The following is a 17,567-nucleotide window of genomic DNA, read 5'->3' as shown; positions in this document are numbered from 1 at the left end:
TGCAGAGCAATTTCCAAGGGAAACTTGCAAAATACGAAGCTGGCTCTTGCAGTTTGAATGCAGTGACATGACGAGTTTCTTGCAAATGTATGCCAAAAAACCTAATCCAAACTGGAAAGAGGACAGGAAAGCTCCTATGAGACAGTTTTTATAAAAGCTTCATTCAGGGCCTCCACCCTCATGTGCTGTACCAGCCACCTTAGCTTTTCCACTCTGCCTGGTCCAAGAAAGCACCAACTAGTATATTAGAAACGTTGGTTTTAAAATGTTTGGGAATGGACAATGACAGCAATATGTGTTTTAATAATCAGACACAGATTATCAGATGACCTTTCAGTCAAAATGAGATACCGAGAGGTCTAACAGACTACAAAATGAGAAAACTAAAGTACTATGTGTGGGAAAAAAAATAGGAAAAAGATTCAAGCATTTTCTAGCGGAAAAGTGTAGTCAGGTTATTGAAACACAACGCTGGGTATCTGGAGATACAGATTATAACCTGTTCCCAATGCAGTAAATAGAAGTTTTTGACACTTACAACCAGGATTTCAAGCAAAAGCATTTCTCCTTCCAGCTGTACAATCAGCTTCCTTGGAAAAGGCATTTAACCCCTCAAACTTCAGCATTCCCATTTCTAAAACAAATCCATCTCACTTCTTACATCACAAGCACATTGGGAACCATAATTAATTTTTCATAAAAATACTGTAAGCTACTTATATTCATCATTTAAAAAAATATTTCTTTAACTAACCCCCCCCCCCGCTCCCTATATACCATTCACGTGCAGCACATGGTTTTTTCCTCACTTATGACGTATGGCAAGGACACACCACTACAAGCAGAGAACATCGTGTACTTACATCCCAGTTAAAAATAAGATCATGAATGCGGGTATTACCTATCTGCTCTTCCAGAAAATAAGCAGTGATCTCTCTGCACCTGACAGCGCATTTATAATGAAACGCGGTCGATATACGCACCCAAAATTCTGGGAATGGATTTTGTGTGTCTGACGTGCTTTCCCTCTCTCTCCTTCCTTACCCTCAACACCAGGACTTCGCTTCCTCAGTCTTTTTCCGTCTGCTGTCACTTTCATCTCCCGCTCACCTACTGTCACAACTCCACATATTGAATGGCAGCAGCTAATAAAACCATGCTCATGGCTTTATGGCTTTCCATAAAACTACTCCATTCTGTGCCCTTTTTTGCCTTACTTCTGCTGTGGCTCTGTGTACACTCAGTGTGCTGAAGAACAACCCTCCCTTGTGACTGTGAGAAACAGCATTTAACAGCTTTGCAAAACTGATATTATTTCTACAAAGGGTATTTCAATTCTCAAACATGCTGAAATTCATTGAAGAATAATTTCGTGCTCTCTGTTTCCTCTTTGTAACTAAATCTTTCCATTAGGGCAACCACTATGACAAGCTACTAATATTTATGAGACTGTAGCAACGCTCCCAGGGAGAGAAAAAGTGACATATACGTGAACAGCAAAGAGAATCCTTTCAGCTTAAGGTGAACTTGGAAGCAGTCCCCAGCGCCACAATGAAGACGATATCTTTACACACAACTCGGGAACACTGAGGTACAGCTCTTACATCAACGGATGTCTGTATTCCCACATCCATCAAAGACCCCCAGGTGATTTCAGCCCGCTTTGAGTCAGATCCACCAGTTCTTGAACGAGTCCAAACAGTTGTTCAATGACATCTTCATGAGATCGGCCGCTCTGCCGGCACAGCTGGCTTTCCGGTGAGGTTGGCTGACTTTAAGTGGAAACTGTCAGTATCTGCCAAACGGCGGCCAGACACCAGAGCAGACTTAACCAATTAGTGGAATACCCCATCCGATGGCGGGATGCGATTTCTCTCCACGCGTATGTGCACGCTCCACCAGCGTGCTACCACATCTGAAGGCTGCGGTGGTACCCGTACAGGCAGCCTGTCCTCCCAGGTGAGCCCAAAGGGAGCCAGTCTCCTCCTCGCTGGGCCAGCAGAAGCCGTTTCCAATTTCCCACAGCTGAAAGTCACTGTGTGCATGTTTTACGTAAGGGTCTGCAGGAGCCGGAGCGGCTTGCCCGCTGCCCACCAGCGAGCTGGGAAACACAGGTGATTAGTTCCAGATGCTGCTTCAGCGCCTTTCCTTCTGGAGGAAGTATGCAGAAGTCGCTTCTTGCCGTTTCATGGGACTCCCCAGGAATGGGAAACACACCAAAAGTCATTGTGGATTTGTTATCCCTCCCTCAATATCAGGCGGGCTGCAGCAGCAACTAAGACATCTGTGGAAAGACTTCTCCATGAGCCGAAGGGATCTGTGTGACACTCGCTATGGACCTTACAGCTGATTCACGATGGACACAAAGAACCAGAACGTCACACTAAGTTCCCGTCTGTTGTCACAGCATGCCCAATGCTTGCAGCAGGTTTGCCAATCCCATGACAGTCCCATTCACACTCTAACAGGGACCTTGCTTTGGCCAGGTAAGAGAAGTGCCTTGTGATAGAAACCAGAGGAACAGGATAGCTGCTTCAAAACTCACTATATTTAACCTGCCTGTTCGTGCCTCCAAAATTTCTCCCTAAGGTTTTGACCAATGCACCAAACCAGTCTTTCCAATTTCTTGTAAGTTTGTTTCTCTACAAATTCTCGCTACAGGAAAGCCATTTTTCTCACCACTTCTGAGTTATAATAAAAGCAGAGCATGTAGCTGCATCTATCAGATAATTTACAGTACAACATTCATCTGTAAATTCAAAACATTCTCCTCTTAGCACACTGCGATCACAATCACTATATAATCTTGGTAGAACTTGCCATTTACACTTTGGGGGCAGAGGGGAATCCAGTTTTAATTGTTCATGAAAAAAAATGGGGTGATACAGAAGCTGAGCCTGCAATTTTCAGAAATATCAGAAAACGTAATTTCTTAGAGCCTGAAAACATTCCAGCGTAAAACATTTTGGGCTCATGGAAAGGTAATTGTGCAAATACACAGGCCCTGTGTAAACATTAAAGTATTTTACAAGGTCCTCCAAGGATCTCAGTCAGACAGATTGTTGGCTCGTCTTCACTACCCTTGTTGTCATTATATTTTTCTATATTCGTGCTTCTATTGTATATTCTTGGTTATGAGGACTGCAGTAACTACCAATACACTTCCAAGTGCCATAGGTCAGCAGCGAGCTATTAGTCATCCTCCAGCGCTTTCTATCAGAGGAGGGTGCTGGTGGCCAGGTCTCCACGAGCCCTCCTCTCAGCAAGCTCCACGCTCGCTCCTCATTCACTGCTCTGTGTAAACCTGCAGCTCCTAACCTTGAGGGCACAGCACCAGCTCCAGCTCTCATCCCGGACCTTTTAGGACAGGGAACGTCTAAGAGTGGGAAAGGTTTATTTTAGGTTGCAGGAAGCGTTATATCTGCTGGTATTTACTGCAGCGTGGGAATAGTAATTTGTTTTATTTGTTCAGACTCCGCTCTAAAAATAAACAGTAATGCAATCAGAATCTTAGGCATCTTTATATGGTTTTACCAATCTAAACAAATAAAGTCATTTTGATTCATGTAGTACATTGAGGTTGTAGCTTCATTAAGTAGTCAAAACTAGAGCAGGTTGGAAATCATCTTCTAGAGTTCACAAGACATTTTGCCTTTACGCAAGGCATTTAAGAACTTGACAATACTTGGCAAAGACAAGACGCTGAAGGCCACACGAGGTATATAGGCACTGTTCTTCCTTCTGTAACCGAGAAGATCGAAAAAGAAATTGCTTTGGCCAAAGCAACATAAGGAAATGGGGCAGACCCCAAAACAGAACAGTCACGCCTCCTCAGTCTCCTTCTTCCCTTCATATACCCTTCCTCTTCCTGTTTCATCTGAATATTCATATTAATATGTTTGCATGTGACTTTTTTCCTGAAAGACATTACTCAAATTCATGCTAAATTTGAAATTTTGGGTGAAATTTAACGGTAAAAATTCTGAGAAAACATTGTCTCTGGTCACTGAAGATTAAGGCTGAAAAGGCCATTAGGTCATTTTTGTAGATCACTTAGTGTCACCGAGTCTTGATTTTCCCCAAAATCCTATACAGAGATAATTAGATCTCCTGAAAACTACAAACCAAAGTAGCCTTGTTTATCACCACCTGTCAGAGAGCAAAAAATGCATCAATAACGTAAGTATTGGGGTTAATATACACCAGTAACTCTGCCCAGCTGGAAGTTCCCCTTCCTTTCATGTTCAGACAACCTTCTTCACACAGACTCATGTGCACCAAGTCTTGACCCTTTTTTTTTTTTTTTCTTTTATTAGGAGCAGTTCTGGATAATTTGGAGCCAAGCACAGTCTGAAGACTCAGGCACAGGGAAGCAAGCTAGTATCAGCCTCCTGCCAGATTAAAAGGGAAACAGGTTGGACTTTGTCACAGAGATCTGCAGGAGCTGGTGCAGGGGCAGGAAGGAGCAGTAAGTCCTTTCACCCATTGCAAATGGGCCCCACCAACCCCACGTTAAAAACAAGGCAAGGCTGTGCTGCTGTTCTTCCTCGCACGTAAAGCAATATCTGGCTCTGCCATAGTATTTTAATCAGGGGGTCGATACCACCATTTATGGCTGGTACAGTTGCTTCTCAGGTAATGGGGTCACACTAAACTCAAAAGCCAGCACAGGAGAGTAGATAAAAAGAGGGACTAAAAACAGTTCTTTGCCACGTTTGCTTAAGCCTGACATAGAGGCAACGTAAAGCCCAAATGTCATTTTAATAAACCTCACCTACATCTCAACACCTTCCCTCCATCTTTTCTGTAGCAGCCAGGGTTCTCCCCAGACAAAGCATGGCCTTGTTACAGCAGCTCCCTTTTGCCTTTGTGCAGCCAGAACAGGATCCAGCTTCCACCACAAACACTCTACAAACGATGGGCTGGATGCCCTCTGATGCGAAAGCATTGCCAAGTCCACCCCCTAATGATGCCTCTCAGCATGAAAGCGCCAAGCAGCCATGAAACACAGCAGCTTCTCAAAGAGGCGAGATGGGATGCACCACGTGCATCTTGGCCAGTTGTCTTTTTGACTGAACACTTGTGTCAGCAAGATGGGTAAGGAATCTTGTAGTGTAGTAGTTGCTAGTCTAGGCCCAAACCAAAAGCACCCCCCTCACCCCCAAAGTCCGGTGATTTTTCAAAATCCAAAGCCTCATCTAAAAAGTTTGCTAATTACCCGAAATTTTATAACAGGCCAAACCAGGACCTTGGATCCCAAATAACCCTCCAACTTGGGTTGGCTTAAATTCTGGATCCAATGTCTGCGGTGTGGGCTAAGGCAAAACTAGAAGGGAGAACAAAAAAAAAATCAGCCTTGCTCCATGGATCTTTAATATAGGGCCACCTCTGATACACTTTAAAAAAATATAATGAGACCACTATAATATATATTCCAGCCAAAATTCTTGGCTCCCAAAAACAGCTTTATATGGTATGCAATACAGAAACACCCAGGAGACACCGTAAGAACTTTGACAAGGCTAATATTAAGCTAGAACAAAACAGAACTACTGGCACCAGCTCCGCTCAGCTCTTAAGTAAACTTGTCCCATTAAAAAGTAGCCTCTAAGATATTTTCTCTCTGAAGTGAATAGTAGCTTATAAAAAGCAGGAAAGGTTGCCAAGTCATAGATGTGTTCAAGTACTCCTTACCCTCATTAAAGAACATTCCCTGGCAGCCAGCAGCTTTGAGTGTTCCAGTGAACCAGATTTTATAAGGGGGGTGTTTACAGTGGTGTGCATCGTAGCTGGAAATCACAGTGCACCGTAGCAGCCCTGTACTAGATACAGCTGTGTTTGCAGCCTTATCACCGAGGGCACAAAATACAACAGGCAAGGTGATCAACGAGGTTCCAAAAAAATAATGAGTATTAAGAAAACAAATCTCAAGCCTCTCTGCTCCACTGGAAGAAAAGCATCCAGACACGCCAGTGCCTAAATATGAATTGGGTAGTGAAAGACCACTGAGGATCTAGATCTCACTTCCACCCGTTTCATATATAACAGTATTTACAGAGATGTCTTCATAGTGAGCATGTACATAATTAAGCTTCTTAATGGACCCACTGATTTCCGCAGCAGTTGGGAGTTAAATTCTTTTGTGGATCTGGACCTTGACGCCACCCCCCACCTTGTTCATGTAAAGGCTATTTTCTCTTCTCAGTTCAGTGTCTTACATCTGCCTGGGGATGTAAGAGGAATCAACAACTGATCGAATATAGAAGGTCATTTCATCCTTAAACCAATGAAGAACTGGGAAAGAGAAGATCCACACTTTCTCTCTAACAGTATGAGTGCTGAAGACCTGAAAACATACATTCTCCTGAGTTTCTCATTTTTCCTCCCTGCTGCCAACCAGGCACTGTTTTCCAAAGGCTTTTCAGTGTCAGTTGAAGAAGGATCTCAATTTATGTGGCATTTCTATGGCATTTAAGCAAGCTGTTAGTTACCCGAGTCTTTCACTCTGCATATGCAAATACAATCTATCACCTGTTTATAAACACACGCCAGCTACCAGTTCCTACACAGCTAACCTCTGTCCCTGTTATGATTTGGGGAATCCAGCAATGCACAGCGTATACATTTTGTGATCTTACAGAATAATTAATATTGAACAAAGAGGATGTAGATCCTGCCACACATAACTGTGTCACCTACACTTTACCAGAGCATCAGTGACATGGTTGCAAACCCTCAGCCAAGCTGACACAACCAGAGAAAGAGGATAGCCTGTGCAAAATGACATCTAGACGTACGCATTTGAAGATAAAAAATACTCCCGAAGTGTAGCAAATAAGTGGAACTTAAAAACAGCAGAGTCTCACATACTTTGGGTGGTCACTCTGAGATAAAAGATAGACTAGAAAAGCAGCTAGGCAGGCTCCCCCAGCATCTTGTTAGCTGCAGGACCAGTCAGAGAGAAAACAAACGAGAAATCTTGGTCCGCAGGGAAAACACATGGGAAGAAAAGTCATGGCCAGGCACCTTTCTGTAGAATTTTGACTGAAGTTTCAAGGATGCTCAGAAGTGATAGGGAAACAAAGATAAGGAAACATGTACAGAGACTAATTATTTTTAACTGTTTTGTCTTAATCTGTGTATTTCTCACGCTAGGTAAAGTAATAGGATCTTGGGTTTGGAATTCTTACAAAGACTGCATGTCAGGCTTCATAATTTGTTTCAATTGTGACATTCTTTACTTTAAGAGACAGATTATAAATCCAGAGTTCCCTTGAGTCAATATTCAGGGTTTGGGATGCTTAAACTATGAAATAGACCTAGGGATTAGTCCAAATCCTGGAGGTGTACGGCAGCTGAATGGTGAAGCTTCATTTGTTTGAGGGGATGACAAGGTAACAGAGTACCCAAGTACGCTGGAGAGACCAAGAAATGGGCCAGTGCCATAGAATGGTTTGGGTTGGAAGGAACCTTTGACGATTATCTAGTTCCAACCACCCCTGCCACAGCCAGGGACATCTTTCACTAGATCAGGTTGCTCAAAGCCCCATCCAACCTGACCTTGAACACTTCCAACCTGCTCCAGTATCTCATCACCCACATTGTAATAAATGTCTTCCTTATGTCCAGTCTAAACCTGTCCTCTTTTAGTTTAAAACTGTTGTCCCTTGTCCTGTCACTACAGGCCCTGGTAAAAAGGTCTCTCCCCACCTCTCCTGCAGCCCCCTTTCAGCACTGAAGGCCGCTCTAAGGTCTCCCCAGAGCCTTCCCTTCTCCAGGCACCAATTCTCACACCTCCAACTCTCTCAGCCTGTCCTCACAGGGGAGCTGCTCCAGCCCTCTGGTCATTTTGGTGGCCTCCTCTGGATCCAACCTCAAAGGTCCGTGTCTGTCTTGTACTGAGGACCCCAGAGCTGGACGCAGCCCTGCAGGCGGTGTCTCACGAGAGCAGAGTAAAGGGAGAGAATCCCCTCCCTCGTCCTGCTGGCCACGCTGCTTTTGGTGCAGCCCAGGACACAGTTGGCTTTCTGGGCTGCGAGCGCACACTGCTGGCTCATGTTGAGCTTCTTGTCAACCAGCAATTGCCTTTCTGGGCTGCAACTACACGCTGCCAGCTCGTATCTCATTTTTCATCTGCCAGTATCCCCACATCTGCAGGGCTGCTCTCAATCCATTCATTACCCTGTCTATACTGATACTAGTAATTGCCCTGATGCAGGTGCAGGACCTTGTTGAACTTCATGAGGTTCACAATGGCCCACTCCTCAAGCCTGTCAAGGTCCCTCTGGATGGCATCCTTTCCCCTCAAGCATAGCAACTGCATTACTCAGCTTTGTGTCATCTGCGAACTTGCTGAAGGTACAATCCCACTGTCTATGCCATAAATAAAGATATTGAACAGTACTGGTCCCAATATGGACTCCTGAGAGACACCACTTGTTTCTGATCTCCATTTGGACACTGACTGCAACTCTGGATGTGGCCACCCAGCTAATTCCTTATCCATCAACTATTCCATCCATCAAACCCATATCTCTCTAATTTAGCTAAAAGGATGTTGTATGGGACTGTATCAAAGGTCTTGCAGAAGTCCAAGTAGGTGACATCTGTATCTCTTCCCTTGTCCACTGATGCAGTCACTCTACTGGAGAAGGCCACTAGATTAGTCAGGCATGATTTGCCCTTTGTGAAGCCATATTGGCTGTCGTGAATCATCTCCCTGTCTTCCAAATTCCTCAACATTGTTTCCAGCAGGATCTATTCCATGATCTTACCACGCACAAAGGTGAGGCTGACTGGTTGATAGCTCCCAGGGTCCTCCTTTTTATCCTTTTTAAAAATGGGTGTGATGTGTCCCTTTTTCTGGTCACTGAGGACTTCACCTGACTGCCAAGACTTTTCAAATATCATGGAGAGCGGCTCAGTAACTATATCCGCCAGTTCAGATGTGTATCAGCCTATTCAGACTATGTCTAAGAGGATTTAGACTACAACTTGTCAGCCTGTGAAGTGTCTAGCTATAAGATCTTTAGCAAGTTGTGATACTATGCGTTTTGCTTTAGAGTATCAGTGTATTCTGTGACCAAGTTATCCAGAAATTTTCTTTAATGTTCCTGGAGAGAAAAGGGAAAGAAGTGGGAGGGAAATGAAATTTTATATATGTAAATATATATTCGTCCTTCAAGTGAATAGGACCTTACTCTGAACCAGGAAAGCAGCTATAATTCTTTCCATGGACTTGTCATCTAACTGGAATACCATGGGAAACTTTATGGCTTCTTCCCCTCTGTTTTATCTGCCATGGTACATATAGAAGTCATCCATAATGTCACAGATTGTTTTTATTTCCTCCTACTACATTGCTGGCTCTCTTTTCCTCTCATGTCAAATAGAGCTAGATTATACCCAGCATTCAATGTGCCTGCTAAAAAGTTTCAGATATGGCTACATTTGGAGGAAAGTTATAAAGTGAGGACAGAACAAGTCGTCAATATTTTATTCTTCTAAAGAGTCATTTGAAACTAAGAGATTGTCCAGTAGACCTCAACACTGGGAGAAATGACAGCTAAAGCGTCCTGCAAATAGCTCTGGCTGTGGATATATACTACCCAAATATGCCTTAAGGAAAACAAAAAGTCTTTCTGTGGTAAATAAGTGAATTTGTCCTTCTATTTCTTCACTACATTACCTAATTAATTCCTAGAGAATATCTTAAAGATACTTCCACTAATTATTTTATAGAAGACAATAGTATAGAGTTCTCACTAGCTACAGATAAATGTAGATCCAGCACCCACATTTAGGAGAGAAGATGATTCTTATTACTGGTTATAAATGCCAAGAACAGACTGAAGTTTTGGATGCTGGTTCACACACTGGAGGATACACAGAACAGGTTGGATTAACTTAAGTTTAAAAATAAAAACCATAACTTTTTTTCTAAGATATTCATTTAGTCTATAGTCAGTGAAGGCACTTCCAGAAGACAATTCATCCTACCTCCCTTAAACTGCTATCCTTGGATGGCAGGAATTGCTGCCTGAAAATGTACATCTTACAGTACCAAACACACAGGAAGCCCAAATGAGTCATCTAGAAGTCGAGTAAGGCAAACTCCGCCATAAGAGACTCTACACACTCTGTTGTTCCTCCGCTCTATGGCATCTGCTCACAAGAAACAAAGTCACAACTGTCTGTGCAAACCTCTACTAGATTCTCCGTTGAACCACTAATAAACAGCATCTAATTGGGCATTATGTAGCACTTGCTGCTCTCAGGGCTCTGGTCACAGTGGTAATACAGATTCTACTGTGAACTTGAAGAGAAAGGGAGTCCCTTTTGTTCTTTGTACAGCACATCACGCTATGGGGACACTGTTCAGCATCAGGGTCTCCTTTTGTTCCTTTGTCCCTCCAAGCTCCAGGTCTTGGAGAACCCACACGGTCTCCATGCAGAACGTGACAACTTACAGATCAGCAACATGAGACCTCACCATTTTGTCCCATGACGAACCAAAGGTTCCACATCCAAGTAGGGAATGCATTTCAGCTTCAGGAGGGAACTGTAGAGGGATGTGTTGAACAAGTCGCCAACCATCTTGGCCACCATGACAGCCAGCATTATCAGTAGCAAGGACTGGACGTCATTTGTGATCTCTACCTGAGGAGAAAACAGAACAAAGGACTTTCCATTTTTTCCATATACCTGGAGATGATGGCAACAGTTGCACAGGACTATCTGCTTCTTTCAGCAGGGAACGGGAAGCAATTCAGTCTGCCAAAGGGGAAGGGCGCTCCCTCTCCTTTCCCAGGGATAGGTAATCAATCAACACTTCCACGAGAGAGTCTTGGCTGATGCAGTGACAGCTCCCCCTCCCGTTCCCATCAGCTTGAAGCACTGCACTTACATTAAAACTCACATCTGATTCCCATATTTCAGGTGGCCTGTGATAATTTTGAAGTACCAGAGGAGGGTAAGAAGAGATGGAGTAGCCAGATTGCTTAAAATAGCTTGGCATTGTGACAAATGTTAAAAAACGCAAACAAATCCAAATATTTTTTCTTTCTTGCTGAGCTCAGGAGATATAAAATTGTTTTCCCGTACTGCTGCTTCCTGACAGAACAAGCTCCCTGTACAAACTTTGTCTTGAAGGATGCCAGAAAACGGAACAAGAAGCTTTCGACAGAAGTCCAGCTCGGGAGATCAAGCAGCAGGAACATCACAGAGTGACCATGCTGAACAGTGTTCGGCAGTGCAAGGCACGGCACAGGCATGTGATCATGTCCCCGTGCTCACAAATCTATGGATGTGGCAGTGCAGCGCTGGTTGTAGAGAAACATGCACAAATTATGGTCTCTCACCTAAAATATCTTTCCTAAGTGTACTTGCACTTTCTCCCTGTGGAGTGAGGGTATGGTCAGATGAGTGGTAAAGTACGTAGCGTGTTTTAATACTTTATCCCCCTTCAGCTCTATGGTTTTGCCTCTGCGGTTGGACACAGCCACCGTGACAGCACTGTTAGCTCACTGCAGCGCAAGGGTAGACTGAGTTCACTTGACCTACCATTGCAAATGTCTAACAGCTGTGGTGGAGGTGACCTAACCAAGCGTACCAATACAACTGCCTTCGAATAAAAGATTCAGAGTGAATCCTCGTACACAAAGTAAGAAGAAACGCGAGCACGCTTAGTACTGTTTATGCCCAACTCAATAAAATCTAATATTTTTCACGGTGAAAATGACTGCCCAGAAATACTCTCTTTAACGCTACCTTAATAAGACTTTTTAGTAAAAACTGCTATCTCTTTTCACATCCCACTATTTCTCCTACCATTGCATTGTATTAAAAAGCGATATTCGTTAGCAATTATCCTGGATTAAATATGCAAACTTTCCTCATAACACTGAGAGACTTTCGCCTAGAAACTTCTCTCCAATTCAAACAAAGTGAATTGCGGCACATTGCCATGTAATAGACCTCGTTAGCTACAGCCTGTTCAGTACTCCAAGAACCTACACTCAAAGAATGCCAATAAACACATTTCTGCCTGATAAGCTGCAGCAAATTTATCCAGGCTTATACTTTCACCCTCCTTCTGTCTCTGTTCTGGGTTTGGAAAGATAACATCCAGGACGATTTACAGTAGATCCCAACAAGGGACTCACATGGCATGGTCAGCTGTGTACGACAGGGTCATGCAACTGTCCTTTCTGCTTAGACATAGCCAGGGTTTTCTAATAACACCACAGCATTCTTTGAATGTCTCTTTAAACCTAGTATTCAACTGTTTTATTTTAAAACACCAGGAACATGTCAGTTGAAAGGAAAACAGCAACTGTGGGATTTTAAGAATTGCTTCATCATATCTGCCACAACTCATTCACACAGATGGAGACTCCTTTATTGTGGATTCCTTTTATGTTTTCTTTTTTTTTAAGTATCTTGCTATGGGGAACTCGTCTGGAATAAAACCAGCATTAAAAATTAATATAAAATAACTCTAAAAAGCTATAACAGCACTCTAAAACTCTATATTTAAAAACTCTTGAAACTCAAACTCTAAAAAAGACTCTCAAGTGATTGCTTTAACCTACACAGAATACCTCCAGAACAGCAAGAACCAGAGCCTGGCTTTCCAGGCTCCCCTCCTTGTTTTTCATCCCATTTTATCCCTTCCTCTAGCGGGAACAGTCAAGCTGGCCTGGCCCAGGCCCTCACCCTTTATTGTCACAAACATTCAGCAGCATTTTACATCTGCTATTGAGAAACTCTGAGGCTTGTGCTGATCTTCCCCAGCCCTGCAGCCCTCTTGAGTGCTGGGATCTGGGCAGGGGGGGGACGGTTCCTCTCTACGACAGCACACTGAGCGCTCAGAGCAAGTGCCTCTGGGCTCAGCGTCGGACTTCACTTCCTCCAAGAGCTGACGCCTGCCGAGCAGAAATGCTGTTTATCTTTGGCAGGCTAATACGGCTGAGGTCATTAAAGACAGACATGTTAAAAGCACTTTGAGCAATATCTTTTGTATGTAAGTAAATTTAAACTTTGGCCAAAATAGCGCCGATAGTCCTGAACTCTCACTGCACATGGAAACTAGAAAGGCAAAGTTTGCGATACAAACTTTTCTTGGAAATGGGCAACACTAGAGCAAAAACACAAAGCGAATCTGCAGATGACTTCAAAATCAATGATATATTGAAGGACGAGCATGAAAAAACAGGCAAAATCATTTACAGAACTTCAAGAAAACTTTGCATGAAAATTTAACCTATTATGTCACCTGAAGATAAGGTGAAGGGGTACAGTAATTATAGATCAAGTTAGTTACGAAGCCCAGCCTGAAGCAAAACTTTTATTAAAAATATTGACTTGTTTTCACATCCAAGTATTTGGAGAGCTAGAGAAAACCTTATTTCCTTCTTACTGGGGTTTCTCAAGTTGTGGGAGAGCATTTATTAGCTATAAAAGCATACCAAATACAAGAATAAACTCCAGAGATCAAACAAGAAATGCTGGGGAAGGGAATCGCAACAAAGATTCACACACAAAAGGTGCGGTCACTCACGTAAGGAAAAGTATGCTGCTCTTAGCACTGAAGAAAAAGGAAGAATCCTGTAGCTAAAACCTTAGTCTGTTAATGACAAGGATGATGGCTACGCAGCAGCAAAGTTCTCCTTAGGTTATCTTGATAAAAATCAAGGAAGCACGAGTTAATCCCAGAACTGTGATAAATCCGAGTCACCTTATACAAACATATGGACACCCACACCCATACACACACACATATATGTGCTCTTCATAAAGCTTTATTAGTATTGCCGGTTTCGAAGGGCCATCTGCTCCCTGCTGAGACAGACAAAGTGCAGAGCCTCGGCTGCAGGAGGAAGTCAGCGCTGGGTGAGCTTGGGTGTGAATTTACTGCGTATTAGCTACTCCCCACTAACTGCCCGTTCGGGTACCCCTTGGTGCTTGGGAGGTGAAAAACAACATACTTCACCTTCAAAAAGCAGCCTGCCGAACTCGGGCGAAAGCACTCCTAAAGCTAACCTGCACAAAAGCACTCTTAGTAGGTGCTAGAAGCATCCACCCAGGGGATTAGTGCCAAGTACCTAGCAGGCTGTAAATTCATGCTGGAGCTCCCCGCATACTAATTCTCCCAGCAGACAGGCCCTTGTAAGCCCAGAACAGCAGCCAAGCAAGCTCAGCCCCAGCCCAGCACCATTAGGAGCCCATGTGGTCCAGGGCTGGAAGGTTACGCAGCGTGTCCTTTAAAAATACCTATCTGTTCCAACCAGTTCCTAAACAATCTAAGAAAGGAACAAATTATACAGGGTATTACAGAGGGAGAGATAAAATGAAGGTGACAAAAGCAGAGACAGGAAGGGAGGCAGCCACCAAACGCCTACCACAGCCATTAAACGTGATGTTTCATTTATTGATATTCATTCCAAGCCTGCATTTTAGGGGCTGCTCTTTAGGATGCAATTTACTCTCTGTGCATATTGCCAGACATTTTTTTTTTTTTTCCCTTTTGATCCTACGGGTGCGGTGGGCTGTGCCAAAAATGTCTTTGCCTAGGGCACCCGTCTATGCAGAGCCAGCAGCGCTAATAGGCCCTGGAAGCACTCGGCACTGACACTTCATACATCAGCAGCCAAGTAAATTGCACCTATTTTTTTTTTTTCAATATTCTCTCTATATACAAAATCTTGAAAAATGCCGTTTACACACACATGCACACAGACCACAATTAAGTTATTAGCACGGTTATTCAAACCTCTTTAAATATCTTCTTTGTCACCGGAGGCACTTTTCAACAACCCCCATGGTCCCGAGTTTCTCAGGCCCCCACATCATTATAATCTATTAGGCACCTTCATGTTAGCTCTGTTTTATTATATAACACATAATTATGCATTTCATTAACAGCATCACCAGGCACGGTACATCAAAAGGAGAAAGGCAGCTGCCCAGGAAATTCAAAAAGATGCAGTTTACTTAAAGCTCACTGTTAAAAACCCTCCCCCACGTTTCAATCAAATTGTGGTTAACATGTTTCAAAGGTTTTACTCCAGCTCAGAGAACAGAGTCCAAACAACCTCGTTAGATGCAAGTCTGCTGATGCAGTGAATATTCCCTGAACCCTTGATATTTCCAATAATGTAAAGAAAAGATCGTCAGCCAGCTATGTAGCACAAATCAATTTTCTTTCTTCTACTGAAAACCCACTTAGGAACAGAGCTCTCTTGCTACTTGCAGCCTAAAAATGACAAACGCAGAAGAGAGGGCCTATCAAAAAGAAAAAAATTTGCTTTGTAGGCCAATTCATTTTTCAAGATTTGTTCCAACAGAAGAGCTGCCTGGCAAAGTGAACAAAAGACAAAATCTCCTTCCTTCCCATGATATAAAGACCATCATCCTTGGTAGAAGCAAAGTCTCCAAAAGAAATATTTTTGTCATTCTTCATAAGGTTACACACACTTAACTGAAAGGCCTGGAATTTGGAAAATATTTGGGAAAAAACAAGCAGCTGCTGGACAAAGGTACAAGACAATATGCCTGAGAGTGAGTTTAAAAGGGGTGGATGGGGATGGGACACGAAGTCTTGGTACTACCAGCCAAATCCAATAGTTTTGGAGTTGAGGCTGCAGCTGGCACAAAGCACCAGCTCTGGGCAAAGTTTCCCAGTCTCCATGCCACCAGATTTTTTTGGCGTACAGAAGAGTACACACTCCCCCAGGAAAGCACCTTTCATTTCTCTCACATACAACCAGAACTTCTCTCATTTGAAATTCTTGCTACTATTGATTAAAGATACCAAGAAAAAAATCATTCACGGTCAACAGAACATTTCCAAAGGGTGGAGGGCTTGTAGCCAGCAGAAAACTTTTGATCATTTTTTTCTTGGAGCAAATGCCAACAAGGTTGAAAGCTGATCGCTTGAGGTAAAGAAGGGAAGGAGAGAACAATTCCCTATTCACAGCAGTAAAAGAGCTGTTCATGCAGCTTTCTTGAGAATAGGAGTTTATGGAAATAACATCTCCCAGGATTAAATTATTTGTATTGTCCCAGACATTTCAGAAACAATGCAGTTCTACATTTCAATTTCGTTAATCTCTGGATTATGATCTGCTGGCCCTTAGCAACCTGCGAGTTGAACACTTGAGTCACTTTACTTCCCACTTCATAATGTCCTGACAAACTATGAACTGAAATGCCGTTATCATGGTCCACTGTTTTCATCTGGGATTATGTCAAAAGAGGCACCTTCTTCACCTATCGATCCAGCTGAATACTCCTTCCTTGAACTTCCATTAATCTCTCTCTTTAAAACTAAGTGAAAAATATTCCTTTCCTGTGCACTTCACCTCTGAAGAAATCCTTTACAGTCCCAGGACTACATCCATTAACTCGACTCACTTTACTGTATCTCCTTATCACTCATCACCATCACTGCTGGAAATTTTTGGAAAAGTGGGATGCTGCAATACAGTAAACATAAATCTCCTAAAAAGACATGATTGTTGTGCTAGACCCGGAAAGTTATGCATTCAAGTTCCCCCACACTGCTGAAAACGATTATTTCTTGCAGCCTCAGGCGCACAAAGCTGTGCATCACACTCTACAAAGGGCGGCACACCCAGCGTAGGTTCACTGTGAGGACGTCCTGCCAAACCCCAGTGCCAGGAGGATTGCACAATTAGTGGGATTCTTCCTCTTCCAGAGCTCAATCCCATTAACTGTTCCAGGCCATTACGAGGAGCAGGCAGCCTCTAGCACCCTACAGCTTAATTACTGCCAAGACAGAGCACAACAAAATATCTTAGCACAGGCTGCGTACTTTTTCTCTTTAAACAAAGTACTTCTAATTAATTACACTCATGCACTGCTTCTTAATTTACCTTAATTCATAATGTTCAGTGAGATCTCGTCCCAGTTTTCTCTGATGTGGATTTAAATACTTGTGTGAGTTTTTCGGAAGCCAACCAGTATTGTGTTGATGATCTCCTTGTTAAAAGAGAGAACGATTTTTTTCTAATTCCAAGACCTCGTACAGCAGCAGAAGGTTGCTAAAGAGAACACAGAAATGCCCAGCACAGCTAAGGAATCCCTGGAAACATATCAAAATCCTTCGAGCCTCAGTCCTTGGGAACTTGTATGGAAGATGCTATGCAAATGTTTGATTTCTTGTTGTAGTCCCTCAAGGCCTATAAATACACCTGTTTTGACAGGTTGTGGCAATGGATGCAAGTGATATTGGAAACAGTAGAGGTGATAGCAGCAGCTCCTGCCAAGATCCCCTGGAAAGATATCTAGATTTTTTTTGTAATCTGGCTCTTTATCTTACATTCATAGCAGACACCAAACCCTGAAAGGAGGTTTCAAAGCAGTCTAAATCTGTGTCTCAGGAAAGTAACGCTGGTGTTAAGTGAACCTTCTATTATTAAAAGTAACAGCACTGTGTATGTGCGTTGCTGAATATGCCTAAACATTCAGCAGGCTCACGTACTAAATCTTTTCAGAACAAGCACTGTACTGTATAATAACCCAGCTAAGCAACCTCGTATTTT

The 17,567-nt window shown here is 43.0% G+C and overlaps 1 protein-coding gene across 1 annotated transcript in view; it reads right to left on the bottom strand.

Annotated features, from left to right (window-relative positions):
* LOC147414533 (chloride channel protein C-like) overlaps nucleotides 1-17,567 on the bottom strand; it is a 76,165-nt gene that overhangs the window by 24,051 nt on the left and 34,547 nt on the right. Inside the window, exon 12 of the mRNA XM_086472767.1 lies at nucleotides 10,493-10,659. Coding sequence (XP_086328893.1) covers nucleotides 10,493-10,659 — 167 coding nt within the window. The remainder of the gene's footprint in view (nucleotides 1-10,492; nucleotides 10,660-17,567) is intronic.

The sequence above is a fragment of the Leptosomus discolor genome, chromosome 13 (assembly GCF_034619465.1).
Source record: "Leptosomus discolor isolate bLepDis1 chromosome 13, bLepDis1.hap2, whole genome shotgun sequence".
NCBI lineage: Eukaryota > Metazoa > Chordata > Aves > Leptosomiformes > Leptosomidae > Leptosomus > Leptosomus discolor.
This window is presented reverse-complemented; position numbering and strand designations above follow the sequence as displayed.